The 24388-nt window shown below is 39.7% G+C and overlaps 2 protein-coding genes across 3 annotated transcripts; one reads left to right on the top strand and one right to left on the bottom strand.

The window, feature by feature from the left end:
• Nucleotides 1-6133: 6133 nt before the first annotated feature.
• Nucleotides 6134-8259, bottom strand: LOC125005170 (hatching enzyme 1.2-like). The gene is made up of 9 exons (XM_047580242.1): nucleotides 8124-8259; nucleotides 7857-7866; nucleotides 7686-7745; nucleotides 7449-7604; nucleotides 7167-7287; nucleotides 6909-7087; nucleotides 6655-6736; nucleotides 6430-6554; nucleotides 6134-6311 (listed from the first exon to the last, which is right to left on the bottom strand). Coding segments are annotated over exons 1-9 (813 nt in total). The 5' UTR covers nucleotides 8202-8259; the 3' UTR covers nucleotides 6134-6309.
• A 5185-nt stretch (nucleotides 8260-13444) lies between these two features.
• Nucleotides 13445-18023, top strand: LOC125005169 (hatching enzyme 1.2-like). Of its 2 annotated transcripts, none has more exons than XM_047580240.1 (10): nucleotides 13445-13598; nucleotides 13960-13990; nucleotides 14451-14516; nucleotides 14646-14798; nucleotides 15197-15314; nucleotides 15471-15649; nucleotides 15849-15930; nucleotides 16353-16477; nucleotides 17477-17540; nucleotides 17802-18023. In XM_047580240.1, the coding sequence occupies exons 1-9, from the start codon at nucleotides 13536-13538 to the stop codon at nucleotides 17536-17538; spliced, it is 879 nt and encodes a 292-aa protein (XP_047436196.1). In that variant the 5' UTR covers nucleotides 13445-13535; the 3' UTR covers nucleotides 17539-17540; nucleotides 17802-18023. The 2 variants fall into 2 exon arrangements, with proteins under 2 accessions (XP_047436196.1, XP_047436197.1); XM_047580241.1 differs by having other exon boundaries at nucleotides 17608-17825.
• The last annotated feature ends 6365 nt before the right edge of the window (nucleotides 18024-24388 follow it).

The following is a 24388-nucleotide window of genomic DNA, read 5'->3' as shown; positions in this document are numbered from 1 at the left end:
TGCATAGCGTCATCACACAACGTTGGGCATCGTCATGCACCAGGAAGAAGGTCAAGACTCCAGCAGCTCTGGAAGAACATGAAATAACAATATTATTAGAACGATGCCTTTCAGCTCGTGGCCTTCATCAGGTTATCAATAAACACACTGCAAAGGACAATTTAAATAATGAATGACGTAAAAAAAAAAGTAATTTTAAATGGAAACAACCAATGGGGGAACACCACAAGTGTGGGCTGATCATATAGAAAAAAGAGAGGAATGTCCAGTACAGGTGAATGGTAAAGAAAAGATATATAAACAGTATAAAGAGGGCACATAAAAGATACAAAAGTGGATGTATGCAAAAGTGTGAAAGAATGCTCTGAGAAAGCCGGGAAACACAGCAAACCATCTAACACTGGCATGTATTGATGTGCCATCACAGGACTGCTTGTGTAACCTCTGTGGGGCCCAGGTATCGCCTCATGCTACCAGAAGCAACACTGACGCTAGCAAAACTGTTCCCTTTTAATAAAAGAGACAGGGACATGCTGTTGATTAGCTTTTTACGGATCCATGCTGCTTCAACCAACATGTGCAACGCGCTGCACCTTAAATCTGGTCAGGTCACACATAGATCCAACTAACATAGATCATGAACATTGTTACCATGCAGTGACTAGATAGTAAACCAAACTAGTGGTAAATCAATACACCACATTATCTCCCCTTTTAACTGACAACACTTGATGCAAATTATTTTACAAGACAAATTCACATATCCATAAGAAAGAACCATTGGAATATTAACAACATAATTTTTCCTTTCTCAGTTATTGAACAACAACTGTGAGGTGACAAGTAACCAGAAATGGCTTTAATTGAACTCCAATCAATCGCACAATAACATTATGTACTATTATGATCTTATCATTTCTGATTTGCATCACACAGTACTCAGTGTAGGTATACAGTCTCATTGCGTGAATCTCTTATGTGGCTTGCTAACTCGTGTTGAGCGCCTCAGAGCCACAGGTTCAGGCTCCTGGAGCTCTGGTGACTGCACAGTGGAGTCAAATGATGTATCAGCAGCACGGCGGTCACATTGATTTTTCTGCTGGTCCTGTCTTTTGTGCACAGTCTCATTGGTGCAGGGCTTCAGAAAATCCAGCCTTGTGAGAACGTGCTGGAGACTGTTTGGTGTGGTTCGACATTGCAACAAGAACGGGGACAGTCTGTCATCAGTGTTCATGGTAGTGTTGGCAAGTTATTTCATACCTGCTTCAAATGTCTGAACATATCTAACATAACATGTCCTGGGGCACTAGTGTGTAGAATCACATTTTGCTTAATAAAGGTCTGGAACTACTCAGAAGTGAAAGTGCTGGCCTTGTCTGTTACAATTTGCTCAGGCAATCCATTGGAGGCAAACAGTCACCTCAGCTTTGTCCCGGTAGCGAGCAAAGTGATTTGTGACATCCGAAATACTTCCAACCACTGTGTAAGCACCGACCACAATCAGGAACATGTTATTCAGGAAAGGTCCAGCAAAGTTTAAATGAAGTCTTTTCCAGGACTCATCTGGATATTCCCATGAGTTTAGTGGAACATGCTAAGGCCTTTTGTGCTCCAGCTGGCATGTTTCACATTGTTCACACATTTGCTTCACATCTGAGTCAAGATTTGGCCATCACACAAATTTAAGAGCAAGAGCTTTAGTCTTCACTATACGCCCTGAGTGCTCACTGCTTCTTTATTTTTGAGGGCACAATGACTCTGGTCCCCCAAAGGACAGTTTAATCTGTAGATAACTAATTTCTCATGGCGAAGAACGCTTTCAATGTTTTATCCACTTCGTTGGGCCAGCCTTCCATGACATGCTTATAGACATGGGCTAGTTCACTGTTGGTGCGTGTCATCCGGGTTACCAAAGTGGCATTGAGCAGGGCCTTTTGTAGATGTTCTGCAAGCAGTGAGTGGGCAGTAGCCAATGCTGCAGTAGTTCCTGTGTCTGGAAAGTCCATCAACATTGTGCTCTTCTGACTTACGATAGACAATCTTGTAGTCATAAGCTACACAGTATGATTGTCCACCAAAAAGGGGGCCATGGTCAGTGACTAAGGTAAAATGTCTACCCCACAAATACTGGTGTCATTTCTTTACTCCATAAATCAATCCAAGAGCTTCCATCTCTATTTGAGAATATTTTTTGCAGGAAACAATGTGTGGGAAGCATAAGCTATTGGTCTCTCCTCCCCATTTGACATGGTGTGTTGTATCACTGCTTCAACGCCACATGCAGAGGTATCGCAAGCTAGAGTGAGTGGTAGACTGAGATCACAGTGCACTAAAACTTGGTCACTTGTCAACAGCCCCTTGCACTTCACAAAAGCACTGTTCTGCCTCAGTCCATTTTCAAACTGCATTTCCTCTAAGAAGTCTGTACAGTGGTGCTGACACAGTGCTCTACTGGGGCAAAAATCTCCCATGATAGTTTAAAAGTCCCAAGAAAGCCTGGAGTTCCTACGAACAACACCCACTAAGGGCCGTTTGTGTATAACAGACTTACTTTTGGAATCAGTTCTGCTCCCTAGATCTTCCAGTGGATTATGGAAAACATGATGAAAGACTTACCAGTGGTAATTTTTCTGGATGATCTTCTCATTATGGGACAATCAGAGGAGGATCACCTCCTCAACTTTCAAAGAGTCCTGCAACACTTGCAGGAAAATGGACTACAGGTTAAATGCTCAAAGTATGAGTTTGGCAAAACTGAGAGTATTTGGGTCACATACTGGATGAGCGTGGCATTCAACCTCCATTGGAAAAGGTGAAAGCAATACAAGAGGCTCCTGCACCTAACACTGGTAGGAGCAAATACTCTGTCTTTATGGAAGGTTTTCTGTACCATCAGAGCTTGAGTATGAATTTCTAAATAAATTAAGTTTACATAAAAAAATCAACAGCACAAAAAATTCAACCTCATAAACTTCAACATAAAAAAATCACCCTATAAAATTCAACTTAAAAAAATCTACCTTATAAACTCAATATCACAAAAACCTCAAAGATTCAACCCCAAGACTTAACATCCAGGTAACCAAGGAGAAGCAATCGATCCCTGTCTCATTCATCCGAAGTCTAGTCAATCAGGTTACGCTCCATTGGTCATGACGCGACACCGGCACATAGGACCGATAGCCACGGCCATTAACAGGACTGATGGGGATTTGGTGAGTACTATTTGCTATTGTGTTTGTGAAATTGTGTAATAGATATTACTCGATCCGTTGAACATTAACCAGACTTAGTGAACAACAGTGTCTAAACTTTTAATGAGGTGGCATTCTTGAAAACTGCGTTAGCAACTAGCTAGAAACTGGCTGTGAGCATCGTTTACCTTCGGCAGCTACAAACAAGGTAAGTACCTTACTTAGTAACTTACTTAGTTATTAAGTAACACATTTCAGGCACCTGAAGACTGTTACCTGGAAGACTTACCACAACAATGTGTAGCTTACATTACAATGTAATGTGAGGCCTGTGGCGGTAATGAAAGATAGGATTATTGTGTTGAACAATTTCTTAAAAAAAAAAACAAACAAAAACATAAATTTATAATACATTTTACTTTATTATTGTATGTTATTGTTTATTACACTTAAATTAAAGAGTTTTATATTGTTTTTTCTTACTTATGTTCATTTATGCTAACTAATATTCCCTAATATGAGGGGCAAAAGGAAGTACAAAAGAGGGCTGCATCAAGAGCTAGTGTGGAGCAACATAGTCAGAAGATTTATAGCAATCCAGACCTCCTAGAGGAGTATAGAAGAAAGGAAAGAGAAAGTTAGGCCTAAATAAGGAAAGAGAATAGGAGATTCTATTACAGAATAGTATGAGGCCAGGAAAGGTCCTTCCAGTGCCAGTAAAGTATGTAGTAAGCTAAAGAAGTTGCCGTCTCAGAAGTAATTCAGTTATAGAAGTAGTTTCATAGCAGTTTTCCTATTTCCTCCTACTGATACATCTCATATTTTAACAGATATCAGAAGTGCAAGGCAAAGGGATTGCTAACAGCAGCTGCAGACTTGACACCCAGGCAGCTGCAGAAACAAAGAAAAAAATGGAGGGAAAATTCAAACAGATACAACAAATAGAAACGTGCAGTCCAACATATATTGAACGAAAGCCCTCCCTCAGATGACAACGTGGATGCAAACCCCAACCTTCAACCTCAACCCTGTAGGAGAACATCTGATTTCTCTCCTGACCCAACAGGAGGGGGAGGACTTCTCTGGACAGTACATAACGGACAGGGTTTTTTTGTTTACTTTGCAGACTTCTGAGCCCATAAAGCAAAGCCATAAAACAAGCTTTTAAGCACATTCCAATACCAACCATCAAACTTCATAAGTCGTCGCACCTCGAATCTGGTCAGGTTACACATAGATCCAACTAACATGAATCATGAACATTGTTACCATGCAACAACTACTAGATAGTAAACCAAAAGGGGGTAAATCAATGCACCACAAAAACTTAAAAAAACAAAAAAATGAAGAGGGAAAAAATGGCAAAGGCCTCTAAATCTAAAAACATTCCTATTTTTGGTGCCAACTCATTGTTGCCCCTCTAGTGGACCAGTTGTTAATTTCATTAACACCAAGCAACTAAAAGTGATTAACAACCCTCTCAGCTACTTAACTGATCAGGTCAACAGCCCAGACATTTAACTGACGTGATGATACAATCTGATTAGAATGTGTTTTTGTATATTTTGTAATTTAGGTTTTTGAGCTCTTTTTATTCTTTAGCATAGTCAAGTCAGACCAGATAAGTTTTGACTCATGAGGACAGAATTTGCATGGCGGACATGAAGCAAATACTAATGTTAAACAACTTCACCTCATTTAACTCAAATGGAAGTGTACCTGTACTACCTGCCATTTATTGCAAGCACACACACTATGATGGTGCAGCTGAAGGACATCATGAGCTTCTGTTTCAGTTAATATTTGCAAAGCATTCTCAGGAAGTGAAGTTGGTGCGTGGCCTTCTTCACCGATGCATAAAGGTGGAGACTCTATCCACTCGGCTCCCAGTGTGAAGAGGTCTGACTCTCCCGAGACATTGCAAAACAGTGGGGTTTAAGAAGCTAACAGTCAGGGTGTACATGGAATGCCATAACCAAGTTCCTGGAATACAGAAACATCTGTGCCTAGTGCAGGTTTAAATAAAAACACCTCAGAAGATGTTGGAGAATGTTCAAGCTAAGATCCTGTGGGACTTCCAGATATAGAATGATAAACTGGTGATGGCCAACCAACCAGATATAGACCAGATACAGTGGTGGAAAAAACAGCCAAAGAGGACCATATTGATAGAAGGGCACCATGTTTCACTGTGGGTATAGTGTTCCTTTGGTGATGTGCAGTGTTGTCTCATCTCATCTCATCTTCTACTACAGCTTAATCCTCACTAGGGTTGTAGGGGTTGCTGGAGCCTATCCCAGCTGTCATCGGGCAAGAGGTGGGGTACACCCTGAACAGGTCACCAGCCTCTCACAGGGCTAACACAGAGACAAACAACCACTCGCTCTCACACTTACACCTACGGTCAATTTAGAGTCACCAATCAGCCTAATGAGCATGTCTTTGGAGGTAGGAGGAAATCCCAGAGTACACACGGACACAGGGAGAACATGCAAACACACCTTCAAATATGTATTAGACTGCATGCCATGAGGGCTGTCTTGGTTGCAAAGGGGGTTCCATAATTTGTTTCCGCCACTAGATGGTAGCAACTGCTTTGAGTTGTGATTGGCTGGCATTAGAATCCTTTTTGCTTGACTAGTGCTGCTGATAGCCCTGTTGTGACGGTGAGAAGAACAGCAAGGGCAAGGCTGTTGTTTTGGTTATAATTTGCGGTATAAATGTATCTGTCCCTAAAATTGTTCCTATTAAGTGTTTAATACATGTCAGATGAGAGATGAGATTAATTGAAATAATTTAGGCCAATAACACCATATGAATAAAACCCATACATGTTTGTGAAAACCCATACATGTTTGTGTGCCTCTCTTTGTATGTGGATTTCGTCAACCAATTTCACATCACCTCTAGACCATGAGAACTAGAACGAAAAGAGCTCCTTTACTTGCATACAGTAAAATTTTTATTCTCCAGATAGCAGAGGATGAAAAAACACAGTTTTATTCTTATGAGCAACATCATGGGATGATGATTGAACGTTGTGCTGATGTGTTGAGGCCTGCAGGTTGTTCAGTCTCCCCTCTGATCTGTATCGTAGCACATCCGGACAAACTTCCTCTGTAAAAGTGTAGAGTACAGTATAAGTCAAAGTTGACAAGCTGTACAAGCAGGGTGTGAAGCCGTGTGTGTGTGTGTGTGTATACTGTATGTCCATAATGGACTCATGTGGACTCACAGCACTTGTAGAGCGTGTTGAGCCTGGCAATGTCAGTGCGGCTCATCTCCTTAGCATTGCCAAAGGAAACATTGGCGTTGGGGATGGGGACCATGGTGGGCTGATTGTTCTTGGAGAAGGCATACCTACAACAGAACCACAGGACACATTTGGAATGAACTATGCCACATCCAGACACACAGCATATACACAGAGAAGGGCAGAAGTGACATGAGTTGATCTTACTTGTGGTACTGCATGACGGAGTTATAATCATAGGGAGTGCCCTGGTTGAGGGTGGCAATCTTCCTGAAGTTGTGCTCCATTCCTAAAAAGAAAAGAAAATAGTAAAGGACAAAGATCATACTTCTTCAGTTCAGGCTGTTTACCCTGGACCAAAAGGGCTTCAGGAGTCACATCTGTGTTTTCAATGTGAATCTACTCCACTGCAGTTTATCTGATTCCATCTATAATGTTGCAGAAACAAACAACTGCATTACCAGACTGAACGTTCTGCAGCAAGACTTTGATGTGGTTGTCCCTGTCTGAGCGTGTCTGCTCGTGGTTGAATCCCAGAGCGTGGAGCAGCTCATGCTGGACTGTACCATGGTAAAGACATCCACGACGGGCCAGAGACACCACCTGCTTACCACCACGACGTCCAACATAGGAGTAGCAGCTGGAGAGAATGAGGAATAAGTTGAAAGGCACTGGAGTCTGAAGACAACTTTTAGCTGATACTCATCACCGGTTTTTACCCATTCTGTGACTCAATGCTCAACCAGTCGCGGTCACTGCTTCTAGAGGGCCTGAAGCGGATGCAGGAGAAGGAAGAGAAAGACTCCAGTCCACGGGTGATGATGGCCTTCTCACGGGAGGCTGGAAAGTCCAGTGGTTTAGCAAAATTCAAGACGTTGAACTAGGTCAGGATGTGTTTTATGTCTTAATAACTGAGATCTAAAAAGTGACAGAATTTAGTTTTCTTTCAAACGTCCCTGTTAACCCTTAACATTCACTAATGTTGTCAATGTCACACTCACAGAAGTGATTGGTGATGTAATAAGGAATGTAGACCTTCCCGTCAGTCCACTTGCCCCACATGCACCCTCTGCTGGTGCAGGGGTCGGCATTTTTCTCTGCCTCGCTGTCGATGGCAATGTCTCCTCCAGTCAGGATGGGATCATCGTCAGAACGGACTGAAAGACATCGTACAGCAACTTCAGTACCCTTGGAACTGCCAACAAAGAAAAACAGTGACTGCAGCAACTCACACTTACTCAGATTACGGTTGGCTCTCTCCAGCAGCTCAGAAACAGAAAGCTCCTCTGAAATGTCCTCTGCTCAAAAACATCCACAAAAACACAATTTTACTTCACTGTATAGCGTTAACCAAGCCTCAGTACTGTGAGCATGTTAGTAGGTCTGACCAGCTCAGCAGAATTACATACCTGCCTGAAGCTTCAGCATTTGACCAGGAGAGAAAACCAAAACATATTAGAAACATATACAGACAAACAACATGAAATCACAAAGCTGAATGTTAACAGATATCCACGGTCAGATAACTAATAAATGCTAAATTATAAATAATAATTTAAGTATAAAAAATTCCACTTGCATCATGGAGACTCAAGCTATATCTCTCAGAAGGAGCTTAAAAAGTCAACTCTTAAATAACAGCTTTCTGTAGCAACATGATCTCACTGTGACTCTACCTCACTCTGAGCCCAGCAGCAGGCGGACAGCAGCAGCAGAGCCAGAGCAGATAACCTGGAAACGCACGTGTAAGCCATCTCAGCAGACCTGCAGGATACAAACTGGAATTAGACAGAGGCTTCACTCAGAGCAGAGATACAAAGACAGGTTCATCTTCATATATTTAGTTCACACTCCCCTGCATTCTGCAGCTGGACTCACCTTGTGGACCTGTGGAGTAGAGGTCTAACTGCAGGGTTTATATATGTCAGGTCTACCATATATGGATTGTCTGAGTACGGTGAAAACCAATGGAATCAGCTAAATTTAGAGGCTTATCGGTCACGTATGGTGCAGGCACATATATTTCAAAGATCCTCATACCTTGAGTGTATGTGTGGGAAAATGACACTTGGTGTGTGTTTGGAGTGTGAAAATAATGTAGGTGCACTGTTTCCCAAAGTTACCTCTAGAGTTGTTGGAGAACTTTTGTCTAGCTTATATCTTGGATATACTTGCACATTTTCCAGTTTTAATAGTAACAGGAGGAGTCCTGCTTTTCTTGAAATTCAGTAGAAAAGGTATATTCGTATATTCCTATAGTCCCAGTATTTCCCAAGACCTATATGCATGCAGCATTATGTATATTTATCACAGCTTCGTTGTATACTAACACTGTGACTGCCACAGTAAATCATTGTTCTGATGACACTGATTGTGAAACATTCTCTTACTGATCTCTCATTAAACATTCTGCCTTGTGGCCCTCTCTTTCTTTATTGATCTCGTGCTGCAGAACAATGAATACCAATCAGTGGATGGATACATGGATAGATGGACAACATGCAACAGGCTTCAGAAACATATTGTCAGTTTCCTCAATTTTCAAACCAGAAGACAAATCCCACCACAAAACAACATTGCCTTTATTCTGACTCTTTCATACTGTGATGAGTGTTTGTTGCAGACTGGGTTACAAATACATTAGTCTCATTTCTCATGCTACGAATCTTGAAACGAAAAATGAATTGTTGACATTGTTATGTGGTTATTAAGGCAAAATCTAATTAATTTCATATTTAATACATACTATTTAATACTTATTAATGCTTATTAATTTTAATGACATGGTAAGTATGTATCAACCAGTTCTCAAAGCACATAAATCCAAATTGACATTTCAAAACAGGCCTTTTGTTGCAACATTTGGAAGCGTTGCTTTTCCTTACGTGAATTACATGGTCATCTTAAATATACAGCGCCTTGAAAAAGTATTCATACCCCTTGAATCTCCTTCCCAAACTCAAGTCCTTTGCAGCCTCCAACAGGTTTTCTTCCTGGATTGCCCTGTATTTAGCTCCATTCATCTTCCCATCAACCAGCTTTCTTGTCTCTTTTGATGAAAAAAAACATCCCCACAGCATGATGTTGCCACCACCATGTTTCACAGTGGGGATGGTGTGTTCAGGGTGATGAGCAGTGTTAGTTTTCCACCACACATAGCACTTTGCATTTTGGCCAAAAAGTTCAATTTTGGTCTCATCTGACCAAAGCACCTTCTTCCACATGTTTGCAGTGTCCCCTACATGGCTTGTGGCAAACTGCAAACAGGACTTCTTCTGCCTTTCTTTCAACAATGGCTTTCTTCTTGCCACTCTTCCATAAAGGCCAGATTTTGGAGTGCACAACTTATTGTTTTCCTGTGGACAGATGAGTTGTGGATTTCTGCAGCTCCTCCAGAGTGACGAAGGGCCTATGGCTGCTTCTCTGACCAGTGCTCTCCTCGCTTGCTCTGTCACTTTGGATGGACGGCCATGTCTTGGTAGGTTTGCAGTTGTGCCATACTTTTACCATTTTTGGATGATGGATTGAACAGTGGTCCTTGAGATGTTCAAAGCTTGGGATATTTTTTTTTTATATAACTTAACCCTGCTTTAAACTTCTCCACAACTTTATCCCTGATCTGTCTGGTGAGTTCCTTGTTCTTCATGATGCTGTTGTTCACTAGTGCTCTCTAACAAACCACTGAGGCTTTCACAGAACAGGTGTATTTATACTATGAGTAAAGTACACACAGGTGGAGTCAGTTTACTAATTAGGTGACTTTTGAAGGCAATTGATTGCACTGGATTGTATTTAGGGGTATCAGAGTACAAGGGACTGAATACAAATGCACACCACCCTTTTCAGCTTTATATTTGTTTAAAATTTTGAAAACCATGTCATTTTGTCAATTATGTACTTTTTGTTGGTCTATCATATAAAATCTAAACTAAATACATTCAAGTTTGTGATTGTAAGGTCACAAAATGTGAAAAAGTTCAAGTGGTATGAATACTTTTTCAAGGCACTGTGAATATAACCTTGTTGTATCACACTCCTATCAGAACATTTCAGCGTAGCAACCATACAGCAGTGAGACCACTTCTTCCTACACATAATCTAAAAGCACAAAGCTCGTCACAGAGGGTAAGCCACAAAAAAAAGAACATGCGGCATAGAATAGTTTTTATTTTCTTTGTCACAAGAATGTGTGCATAGATGACTAGTTTTCTGTCATCTGTAGAGTCAAAATAACATAAAACAAAGGGTCAATGTTAGTTAAACATTAATGTAAGATTAAATTCATGCATGTACCTTAAATTCAGTTTGATCCACAGGCGCTGTCATTTTTGACTGCAGTAAATACTTTCAAACAGCGAACAACTTTCAACAGATTCACATTAAGGTGAAGGTGTCATGTCATCAACAATAGTCATGTGACGAAGCACCTGCAGAAAATAGCGGATACGGTGATTCAGTAACTGTACCAAAAGTAATCCTTTCTCTGTCATGCATACACACTGGGTCCAGTGGGTTTTTGCAGCAAACTAGCAGCGGTTCATCGCGTGTGTGGAAATACATCACTAAACATGTAATGTGCTTGCTGTAAATTGCTATGACATGCTATAAGGCTAATAATAATAATTGTTTACATGTCCAAAACTCTTGCTTCAAAGTAGCACATGCAATCTATTTCTCTAAACTCTTTACCAAATCATTGCTCCTGTTTTTGCAAGACTTTGCAAGGCTGTGTGTAAACTTAAGACATACTGCAACCTCCACATTTCGGAGAAGTCATACAAACACAATACAGGCTTTCGCAACTATTCTTGTCTGATTTTAAGCATGCAGAGATTGTGTAAATGTGCCACCTGTGATGCAACGATGTAATAGAATGATAATGTGAATAATAGATTGTTTCCTCTGCCTTCTTCAGTCCTGTCAAAGGAAGATGTGTCAAGATGCATGGCTCGATGCGTGCGTCTTTAAAAGAACCGGTGTGTAGGAATATAGTGGCATTAAGTGCGAAGTTGCAGGCTACAATATAGCAATAAAGTTTTGGGGCTGTTTTACATTCTGTTCTTAACCTGGAGTTGTGCTTTAAGCAGTGTAGAGAATTACAGTAATTCCTGTTTATCTGTACAAGCCATAATACAAACATCTTCTCCTTACACGTTAAGAAATCCCAAGTAATTGCTATATTAATATATTATATTATCCCTCCTGTGTAATCACGGTCTGCTCCACAGTCTCCTCCCTGATGTTCATGCTTCCATGCTTGGAATATCTTCCTAGTGCAGGGGTCGACAACCTCTATGCTAGGCCTATTTATAAAAAACTATAGTGTGTTGCATTTATGAAATGGAAGAACTGCTACAGAGAAAAAAAATAATATTTATGCATACATAACTAAATTAAATACTCGATTGCAGCAGTATATGTGCTGCAATGCACTATGGGAGTTCATTGTTTTTGGTTGATGTTACAACCATGAGTGTAGTGTGGCATTTAATGTCATTCAGTTGTTGTGTAGCTCTCGCTCGTCCACTATTGAGTGAATAGTTGCCGACGCAGTTAGAGTGAAAAAGTGAACGACTTTGATCAGCGTCCTTGCTCCTCTCACTCGCCACAAAGAGCCGCAGCAGAGGGACAAAAGAGCCATATGCGGCTTCGGAGCCACGAGGTTGCCGACCCCTGTCTTAGAGACAGTTCCACACTGAGCTCCCTCCCAAAGTTTGATCTCCTCACCCTGTCTGAAAGTGTGACTCAAATCCAACTGATTTATAGAACTATTTTTTTCAGTCCTGGAGCTCAAAGGGCCTGTGCTTGATTGTCTTGTGATCATCATCTTTTGCTCCTTTCCTCTGCTACCTTCACTGCAGAGACATTTGACAGGAAGATCATTTGATTCTTTATTTCTGTATATTTCAATCTTACAGTGGTAAGGTTTTTGCAAGGGGTTGAATGTCTCACTCATTCTTATTTTCTATACTAGTGTATGGCTGGATCTTACCAAACTTAACCCAGAAATCATTGTATGTTAAATATTGAATGAGCTAACACCATGTGGAAATACAGAAGAACACAAATGCAGACAGTGTCACATGGCAGCGGGAAGAAGTCTGAGAGCGCACAAAGCAAAAAGCACTGAGGCTGGCAAATGAAGCGCAAACTTGAGTTGGCAGTGGCACTGGTGTGGGCTCAGGAACAGAGGAATAAGCAGCCAGGTGTCAAGTATGACTATGGGTAATGTCAAAAAAAAAGCAGTTCAGATATGTTGTTGTAATCTTTACATGGTCCAATCTCAGAGACAGAATATGGCTGGTGCAAAAACAAATGTCATGGATTTTTTTGATGCCATTATGTGAATGATTTCATCAGTGAAAGTCACACTGCAAAAAAGATCATATTCAACTTATCTTATAAGATAAGTTAAATATGATCTTACAAAATCAGACTGACAATGGGAAACATGCACACACCACGTTTCCTATTGTCACTCTGTTTTTGTAAGATGTAAACCATCACATACTGCAACTCTGCCCACAATTTGCAGAAGTGATACAAACACACAGGCTTTTGTAACTCTACACCTCTGATTTTCACCACATGGAGGTTGAGTAAATGTGCAAACTGCATGCAGTATAACAGTTAAGTGTAGTTATTTTCCATGAAAACACTTCATTCGCAGCATTTACCTGCGATTTTCATACATTCTGTTATTCCTAATGATCACAAATACAGTTAGAAATTAATAATAAATTGCAACACTACAATAATTCAACCCTGGCCGTCAGTGTAAAACTATAAACCTCACAATCTACAGCAAAATACACACATTTTATTTCTTTTGATAAACTGTTTAAGTGAAACTCAGTTACCATACAAACAACAGGGTGGAGTAGGAAAATACAACTACTTTGTCTAATTTCATGAGACTATTTGTTGCAACCACAGCCCCCTTTAAGAAATAACTGCTTGTTCCTGTTGAGTCAATGAGTGCTTGTTGAGTAGTATGCCATATAAGGATGAAAGTCAGATGGCTTTCCCATCTATATAAGTTTGCGCACTTGTTTTCTTTGTGTGTTGGTGCCATCCAATAAGCTGCCATGGCTCTCCAGACTGCTCTGCTTAGCGTGCTCTTCTGCTCCATCTTCAGTTTTTCATTACAGGTAAGCACCAGTATACATGTCATGTTAACATGGACAGACAGAGACTTCAGTAAGTAAAGGTTCCCTAAAGCAATTTCAAATGCGATGCATTCATTCATCAAAACAAAAAGTGATCAACAGATATGGGATGTAATACGTAAATGCTAGTTTTGAGAAAATTCTGAAATTGTGTCTTTCATTTTATAATTGTAGTTTTAGATAGACCTGTCCAGGGTGTACCCCACCTCTCGCCCAGTGGCAGGTTATCTTCCTCTAGAGGACAAGCAGTTATAGAAGATGAGAATGAGAGAGTTTCAGATTAAAAGGATTAAAATCTTATATTTTATGCAAAAAGAATTAAGTTTTGAATTTCATCATGCAGGCTTCCTTTGGAAAACAGGAGGAAATCACTGGTAAGATTTTTTATTTTTATTTTTTTAATTACTTACATTATACCATTGAACTATATGATATACTGTTATTCAGTTAAAGTTTTACTCCAGTCTTTTTTTTTTTAATTTGTGCATTGAAATTATTACAAATTGTGGCTGACAGGATCCAGAACTCTTTTTCAAATAATGTAATTTGTATTACACTAAATAGATAGAGAGATAATTAATAATAATAATAATAATAATAATATATATATATTTTTTTTTCATTTTGCATCTAGGTTCTATATCATTTTCTTCTTTATTAGTTTTTCTTGTGTTAACACGCCTTCATTTTATTATTTTTTTACCTGTACTCTCTTCTGATCTGCCTGTCCACTGCTGTGACACATGAAGTCTTGTTGATTCATATTCTACAGTGAGATACTGTAAATATATAATCATGTAACAGGAACCTGAACAAACTGATTCTATTCCACAGGTAACACCATCGACGACGACGACTTCAGTATCTCCACACTGTTAGAAAAGGCCAATGTCAATGTCGGTATGTTTGTCTCATTCTTTTGGTGAAATAATGATTCCGGCTATAAATATACAGTAGCTGAGAACATAATCGACTTTACAAACACAATCACGTGCAGGGACAAAAGACTCTCCTCTTGGCATTTTGCAGGAAAGGACCTTGATGACCCACTTGTGATAGATGGAGACATAGCGGTGCCAACGGGTCTAGAAAACGCTGATCCCTGCACAGCTCGTGGCTGCCTGTGGCCTAAATCCCGAGATGGAAATGTCTATGTACCCTTCCGCATCTCTAGTGAATACTGTAAGTTTTACACATAGTATTTATTTTGTTGTTTACGAAGTGAGCACAGTTTACCTCAGTAGTATCCTATGGAAGCAATGCATGTGACAGTTACTGACATTTTGAGAGGAAAAAAAAAAATAATGACGTTTTTGACCTCTGTTAAAAAACTGGCCATTGTCATTTTCCAGCACTTTTTCTCCACAAGGCTCCAGACAAGCTTTTGTACACACATTTGTTGTAGTTATAAAAGTTCAAGCCAATAGTAGCCGAAAAGTACAGTATTATCCGTAACAATGGCAGGGTTTCAGTGCAAAAAGTTTTCTTCATGTAATGTCAGGGTAAGCAACAAGATTATTACTAAAAGTGTGTTTGTTTGTTGTTTTTTGTTGTTGTTGTTGTTGTTTTTTCATGTCAAGCCCAAAGAGAAAGAGACGTTATCACACGTGGTCTGCAGTCATTTGAAGAATCTACCTGCATTCGCTTCACACCGGTGAGGAGACAGAGGGACTTTGTGAACATTCGGTCTCTGTCAGGGTAAGGAGCACACAAAACACATACATATAAATGCATATAAGTTATTTTTTACTGGCTGCTCTGCTGGCACATGCATAGTTTATCTATGGCCAAGGCAAGCCGTGCAGTGCATTCACAAAAGAGTGTCGGGTAGTTTTATAAACTGGTCTGTTTCAGGTGTTTTTCTTTTGTCGGACGTCGTGGTGGTGGCCAGGATGTGTCACTGATGCGGCAGGGCTGCGTTTTCCAGCAAATCGTCCAACATGAGCTGCTCCATGCCCTGGGCTTCAATCATGAACAGACCCGGTCCGACAGGGACCAGCATGTTCGCATCCTGCTGGAGAATGTCATTTCTGGTGCGTTGCATTACAGAGAGTCTATTCAATTTGAAAAACGTTTTGTGCATTGTGCAGGGTGCAAATAGTTATGAAATATGACTTTATTTTAGCATTTTAACAGGCACAGTATGAGTATGCAAATTACTGAATGTACTTATTAATACATAAACGATGAGCAGCCATAAGAATTTCAGAGAGTTGTGTGACTTCCCACCAGGAATGGAGTTCAACTTCAATAAAATCAACACCATAAACCTTGGCACTCCCTATGACTACAACTCTGTCATGCACTATGGAAGGTAACATGTCAATACAAACACTGAACATCCCACAGCAAATATATGCCATATAAAAACACCTAATGATTTAATTACCAAATAATGTTTTAAGACATGTTTATTTATTTTTTCTCTTCAATAAAGGCTAAATGCCAGAAAAAATAAATAAATTAATAAATTAAAAAAATATATATAGTGTCAATTATCAATGGCAACTGTCAATCATTATGATGTTATATCCTATTTCATAGCATCAAATATCTAAAACCAAAACTAAAATAACAGAAAGCGACCTTGAAAAGAGGGCAGTTTTTCCTTGCCACCGTTGCCTTAGTTCTTGCCATGTGGGTTTCTGGTTCAGTCTCAAGCTGTGGCCTGATTCCATGTTTCTATTGGTCGATAGGTGTCATACTTCTGATAACTGCTTTTTGTTTTCATCATAGGTTTGCCTTCTCAAGTAACAGGCAGCCAACCATTATTCCCATCCCCGATGAGAATGTAGCCATTGGCAGAGCCACTGCCATGAGTCCTAATGACATCCTTCGAGTGAATCGCCTTTACCGCTGCAGTAAGTGCCTCTTTTCTTTCCATAGAACATCAGCAGTGGTGAATGGACCAGTTTTTTGCCCACTGATTTATTTAAATCTGTTGTTTTATGTTAACTGCAAAAACTTAGTGCACATACATGAGATGCACTACACACCTAGACTGTATGGTATAAGTGTTTGAGCTGTGTGTGGATGTTTTGATGTATAGATAGTTGATATATAGACCAGGTAAAGCTGCATCTGTGTTATACACCATTGCCACTGCACATTGATAGAACTTGTCAGAATAGGCAGTAGATATCAGTTACACTTTAAATGTTGAGTGGAAACCTTCCAAATTAAATGTGAGACATCCATGCTTGGCCGAATATGTTAAAAATGCTAATGCATGCAATGCAGTAATAATGGTAATAATATGGTAATTGAACAAAACGGAGGTTCTAGACAGTCAGAAATTGTGTAAAAAAAATGTATTAGCAAGTATGTGAACAGTTATGTTCGTGATACACCCAATCATATCCTTACAGTCTCATCTAGATGGGCTAGGTTCTCCCTCCACTTTGAGGTATTAGTCTTGATACTATTAGATGTCAGTGACTGGTGTTTTTGTGATTGTGCATGTTTGGCATAATTTCAACATTAAGAAACAATGTGGCTTCCAGAAATATACACAAATGATGTTGATCCAATAGAGTGGATTACTGTGTAAAAGCAGTACTTACACAAGGTTTGCTAGCATTGCCTGCAGACATTAGTAATTCAGCACTTTGCTGTCATGCAATTAATGATCATCAAGACCTCCTGGACTAAATGACTACTTTCTGGTTCATGGATACACACTGTCCTCTGAAAGAGTTACAGTCTCACCTGAACAGATACAGGCAAAACACCTGCCTATCTAGCTACCAACAGTCTTTCTGAATTACAACAGAGTACTGAACACAGACCTGGTAGAAAGACTAAATACCTGTCTCTAAAGCGTTTTCAGTTCATTGCAGAGGTTTTTTTTTCCCTTCCAGATACGACTGTAACCACACATAAGATGAAAACTGCCAGGAAGCCAACGTTCATCCGTAACTGAAAGTAAGTTGGTAGTTTTTCCCCTAATTTGGTATAACTATAAATTAAGACCATTTCTTTTTCCTCGCAGAAATCCATTGCCTGCCCAGGTGTAAAGCAATTGATGGCTGGGTTACATTCAGAGGCAACATATTATCTGATACAAGATACAAGATACAAGACCGGCCTGTTATTGTGGCCCAGGCACTCACAAAGATAAACAGGAGGGTGTGTGTGCATATTTGTTCATTTTTTTTTTTAACATCTTCCATTTGTTTCCAACAGGAAAACAGAGGAAGAATGACGCATCTTCATGCAAAACTACAAATTCATGCTGTGCTTTCTGAATGTGCTTTCACCAAATTATGGAGTAAAGTAGCTTTTGTGGCAACCTAATGATGAATTAAAAGTGCTGGCAATTGAACATTAACCTCATTGCAAAATCACATGTATAACTGCTCGCTGACTTGATGAACTGCTCAAATTAATAAAAATATATTAATCTCCCATTAATCTGCTCCTGCTTGCTTCCATCCATACAGTTTATACCTAGAAAAGATTTGTGATTATATGTTTTGTTTTACGCAGCATTTACACAAGTAACACAAGGATATGAATTCAGTGTTGAAAAACACACATGCAAACACAGAAGACAAATATTCAAGAACAGAACTCAGTGTAAAAGTACACAGCTGAGCTTCCACAGTCACAGTTGGCCTTCATCAACGGGACCCAGAGCAGCTGCTTGACAAAAACATAAGGGTGTCAAAGGTTGTTGCTGATAATCCATTTTCATGTGCTTGCCCCTAATGACACAGCACATGCTGACACTGAAAAAAAAAAAAAAAATTAAAAAAAATCCACCCGCACAAACGTCTGTGGAAATGATTCACAAACTGTGAATCAGCCAAAAGCTTGGAGAAACCTGTTTTACAGGGACTAGTTTCAACAGCTGAAGACGTCAAATCTATTAAAGTAACACCCTTGACAAGAGAGAAACGTATGTTTTAAAAGTTAGATTATTTGAAATGGCTCTCTGTTACTATCTTTCTGACAGAAAACTTGCCACACCTCCAGAGCACCTGCTGGCTCCTTTTCCATTACTCTGTGTTCCAGCTCACCCCAAATAATCTTAACTGGGTTTAAGTTATAGAAAGGATTTTTGTGATAGCTTTGCTCATTGATGACTATGTTACAGCTTCACCACTGTTGCACCTTCAAACATTTCAATATGATAATTATTTATTTATAGGCATTAATTAACTAATTTATAATTCCAGGCTTTTATACTGTCACACAGCGGACCCTTTCTAAAACCTCTCTCACCACACTAATATTTTCTCATGCAGTAAAAAACAAGTTGGGAAGAATTGATAAGGTCATGCAAACTAAGACAAATGTATCTGTTCTAACCACAGGAGGAAAGTTAAGTTAATTTTAATTATGAGGGTTATTGTTTTTTTTGTCTCTTTTTAGAACAGTGAACAGACAAACACAGAAACAAAAACAAAAACAAACAAATGTGAAGGTTTTTATTATTTGAAATTCATAATAGTTTGTGCATATTTTTAATTTTAATACCTTATTTGCTTATTTAAACGTGTTTGTAGATAGATTAAAGATAATTTAGTCACCATAAGTCTATGTGATTGTGTCATAAATTTAGTTTTTTATTTTGCCTGAAATAAAAGTGAAACGAGCTCAGACATTGGGGTTTAATGTGCCCAAACACATTAAACAAAAAGTAAAGAGACACATAATTAAAATAGACACAGGACTAGCAGCAACACTGGGTATTGCGCTTCTGTAAAACTCTTCATGAATCTATACAGGGGTCAGTCACATGCACATCATTGATTACTTACTTGGAAAAAAGAACAAAACTATAACATAAAAGAATAAACCTATGAATTATAACCTGCACAAATACATGAAAACAGTTTCAAGTTGCTTTTTTCCTAAACTTGTAACAACTTGTAAAGGTAACAATTCTGTCATTTCATCAGCAAGGGTGACGAGGTGGAGTACAAGGCTGTTGTGGACAACTTTGTCACATGGTGTGAGCAGAACCACTAACTTACAGCTCAATGTAACAAACAAGGAACTGATGGTGGACCTGAGGAGGACCAAGGTGCCAGTGAACCTGTTTTCATCCAGGGGATCAATGTAAGTCTTGAGGATTGCCTTTTTGCCTTACTTGAGGATTACAAGTATCTGGGGTTCACGCTGACAATAGACTGGACTGGGGGAAGAACACAGACGCCCTGTACATAAAGGGCCAGAGTCGCCTCTATTTTCTGAGGTGGTTGAGATCTTTCATCATCTGCAGGACTACGCTCATGATGTTCTACGAGTCTGTGGTGGCCAGTGCCATCTTCTATGCTGTTGCGTGCTGGGCCAGCAGGCTGAGGGTGGCGGACGCCAACAGACTGATCCACAAGGCCAGTGACGTTGTGGGAGTGAAGCTGGACCCTCTGATAGTGGTGTCAGACGGGAGAATGCTTCACAAAGTAAAAGACCTCTTGGACAATGAGTCTAACCAACTCCATGACGTGCTGGTCAGACACAGGAGGTTCTTTCAGCACCAGACTGATCACACCACGATGCACCACAGAGCGTCACAGGAAATCATTCCTGCCTGTGGCCATTAACCTGTACAACTCCTCACTCTGAGGGTGCAGAACCCATATTTATTTATAGACATATTTATACTGATAACGTGCAATAACTCATGTTCACTACTAGTACATATTCCCTGCATACTAGGGGACTCTGACCTTTACTATGTGCAATAACCCATGTTTATAACTATATAGATAGGCCTACTATAACAAATGCTTCACTTTATTATTTTCATATACTTGTACACATTTCCTTATATATTCTCACCATGTACAAACATTTTCCCCACTGTGCAGTACCCCATATTCAATGTCACTTATACTTGTACATATTGTTATATATATATTTATATTCACTTATATTTTTTACATTCTCTTATTCTTATTGCCTACATTGCTATTTGTTCTAAACACTTTGGGTTGAGCTGCTGTAACGAAAAGCAATTTTCCCCTGGGATCAATAAAGTAATTCTAATTCTGATTTTGAAAATTATACTAAAAATAATAAATATTGTCCAACTCAGAACTCAGTTATAGAAGAGATGTGTAAACATTAGTATATGTTTTTTTTTTTTTCATGCTGTTAATGAAAACATTCATTAATTTACTCATTCATTCATTGTCCATAGATGTTAGAGCATATTCCTGTTGATGTCTGGAGCTTCTTCCAGCAGGCAATGGACAAACGATGTTTTTGTCCAATACCGTAAGGACAGGCTGCCAGTACATCACAGGATGAACACAGAGAGACACCAGGCCACTCTGGACAGGGCTCCATCACAGGACAAACACAGAGAGACAAACAACCATTCACACTCACATTCACACAACAAAAAACTAAAATGGGAGTTTGGGTTAGGGGGAAGGGATGGGAGGTTCAGTGTGGGAGGGGTTGGAGGAGGAGGGGCTGATAGGACTGTGGTTATGACAGAGGTCAGACTGAGGCTGGGTCTCTCAAGTTCTTCTGAAAAAGTTGAGGAATCACTTCTTCAGAAATTTCTTCTTTACTTTTTTCAGTGCCTCCTCAATCTGCTGTTCTAGATGTTGCAGTCTGTCCTTTAATGCCTTTCTGGAGTTTTCTCGCTCCTCCACCGTCTTCTTGGTGGCCTCATTCGTGGATTGTATACGGTGCTGGAGGTCGGCCCTGGTCCCACTGTCTTTTTTTGGTTTTCCAGGTCCTCCTGCATCTTGGTAGCTGCATCTGTCATAGTTGCTGTCATCACTATGTTCTCAGAAAGGTAGTGGAGATTTGGAGAATTGGATGTACTTTAGCTGCTGCAACAAATATTTGCTGCACTTGTGGAGCTGTACATTGGACCGTGGTAGAAGGCTCCACTTTAGGCCTTGTCTCAGCCCGTTTTCTTGGTGTGGATTTCTGTAATTTAGGTGTCCAATCCATCGGTTTTGGTCACAGTTGAACTTTACGTCTTGTGTTCATCCTATATGGCCCTGATGAAGGCCTCATGGTAGCCTGTGGAGGGGTGTCTCCAGCCTGCTCTTCAGAAGTTGGCCGAGGTGCTGTGGGTGCTGCTACGGGAATCTCTGGAGGTGCTCCACGTACAGCAGGAGATGTGGCAGACACATCTGGAGATGTGGCAGACACATCTGGAAATGCAGCAGGCACTTCTGAGGATGCGGTAGGCACACACTAGTTTGATTCCATGTATATATATATATATATTTTTTTTTTTTTTAACTTTTTTACTCTGTCTATTTTTAATACAGGACAAGAGTCTGTGGCTGAGGGACATCAGCCTCAGTTCATTTGCAAAGAAATAAAATAAACAAATTCCTCTGCTGAACAGCGTCACCTCAAGAAATCACACAGCATCACATCCAACGTCTCCATAACTCTTGAAATGTTTTGGTTTTTCAGCTATTTGAAGGATAGAGCTAATGTTATGTGAAAGACTGACAGGACAACACATGTGGAAAAAATAGGTAAAAGTACTTAGATTTTGCAGCAATATTTGCAATATTACTCTGTGACTTATTGCTGAGTTTCTCTTTATTATTTATTATATAAATGTGGTGCCCCCAGATTATATTATCTTAAGTGTGACTGGCACCTCCAGCTTCATAAATTATCGTGTAATATACAAAAACACACAAAGACTTTCAAATTAAAAGCCTACAGAAACTCAACAATAGCCTGGATGTTGACAAAAAGCTACAATTTTAAACCAATGCTGTATATCATAACCTTTGTGTGGCTAAAGCTCTTAAGAAATTTCTCACAAGTAGCAAGAAATTTGTTCTTGTTACTTAGGGGAGCAAGATCAAGAACAATGTTTGTTCAGTTCTTTACGAGAAAGTCAAGTGCAGAGTCTTCATAGAGCTTTTTCACTGCATCATACGTCACACGCTTCTCGGGCTTGATTTTGTCCTGCAATGCTGTTCCTTTTAAGTTTAATACAAATTTCTGATTGATTCAATTGATGAAAAATATACACTGATCAGCCACAACAATAAGATTCCCAATATTGTTAGGTCTCCTTTGTGCATCCAAAAAGGTTGTGACTCATCAGAGAATGGACATGGGTCTTCTGAGGGTGCAGAACCATTGCAGCCTGACGTGCACCTCCCCAGAAACATAACTGCACGTCACGACAAAGCAGACTGCAAGAGCTGTGATTGTCCTGCTTGGTAGTAGCATGTTTACGCTTTACTTTTTTTAGCCACTTCACCTTTCACTCATGAGGAGGTGTGTGAAGCATTAGTTGTACCCAATGACTAGCCACTCGTCCACAGTCACTCTGAATCCCATGAACACTCACTTGGCAAGCATATATGAACCAAGCAGGACATAGTGTGTACCATTTCTACAATTCTGTGACACAAAAATGGAACGTCAGCATCGTGGAGGAGGGGTGAGAATCCGCGAAGGAAAGGGAAGGGGACAAAACATGGGCAGAAGAGGTGAAGTACATAGGCAGATTCCTGATGGAATTAGGGCTACACTTGTGGACCATGTTGTAAATCACGGCCTCACTATGGCTGAGGCTGGCCGACGATTGCAACCAAATGTAGGGAGAACCACTGTGAATTCCATCATTCAAACATTTCGTAGGGAGAACAGGTATGTATAGTACTGGACATCCAATACCTTGTTATATCTCATATTTATCGTACATTACTATAATTTTACTCTGCAACACGTAGGATTGCAAGACAACCTCGCAGAGGTGGGGCCCCTTTTTACTCCACAACAACAGGAAGCCATTTATGCAATGGTGATTGCAAACAATGCAATAAGATTGAGAGAGATTCAAACCGCTGTTATAGATGATGATGATGGTGATATCTTTGGCAATATTTAATCTGTTTCAATCGCAAATATTGACCGTGTGCTCAGGAGGAATGAAATGCCCATGAAACAACTTTACAATGTGCCATTTGAAAGGAACAGTGAAAAAACGAAGGAGACCCGTCACCAGTATGTACAGATAAAGCTTGACTGTGCATTCTATGCATACTGTACTGTTCAGCACTGTAAACTTTGTGTAGCTCCATGCAGTACACTTAACAGTCCCCCCCTCTTTGCCTTGGGAAGGGAAGGGAAGACATCCGCTGTGATGTAGATGAAAATATGTGGCCAGACAGACAGGAACTTGTGGATGTCCAGGCATTATTTATGTTCAGTTTACAGTAATATGTACTGTTATATTGTTTACATTTGTGCACAGTTCTACCATAATGGTATTTCTTAAGTTTGTTCTAAATAAGTGACTGTTTTTTTTGTATGTTTTTTGCACAATGCTGTAGAATTGCAAAGAGCATATGCAGTAAATATGTGAAACATACATATGTGTCTTGTACTCAGTTACCTTACTAAATACAGTAATGTGTAACTTTACTGTAGTTTTCAAATGGCTGTACATGTAGTGTATAGTGCTGTCTTGAGCATTTTCACATAGTGTCACCAAGATCTGACTTTTTTGCATTGGAAAACACAGAGAGAGTAAACTGTCATAATGAAAACATGACAAGGACATTCGACTGTCTTGTTCATAAACAATGGTGTCAGGACTTATCATTTTGATGACACAGACAGTTTCATTGATATGAATACTTGCTTTTGAGGAATCCGCTATTCATTTTGAGCAAGTGACGCACTTTTGCAGGTTATCCACTAGGCTTTGCATTTTGTACTAATTGTTCTGAGAAATGCATTAACTATTGTGCAAATGTTAATAGTGATGTGAGAAATGCACCAAAGCGACTGAGAAAAAATGTAATCCTGTCTGACAT

This window comes from Mugil cephalus, chromosome 3 (assembly GCF_022458985.1).
Source record: "Mugil cephalus isolate CIBA_MC_2020 chromosome 3, CIBA_Mcephalus_1.1, whole genome shotgun sequence".
Lineage (NCBI taxonomy): Eukaryota > Metazoa > Chordata > Actinopteri > Mugiliformes > Mugilidae > Mugil > Mugil cephalus.
This window is presented reverse-complemented; position numbering and strand designations above follow the sequence as displayed.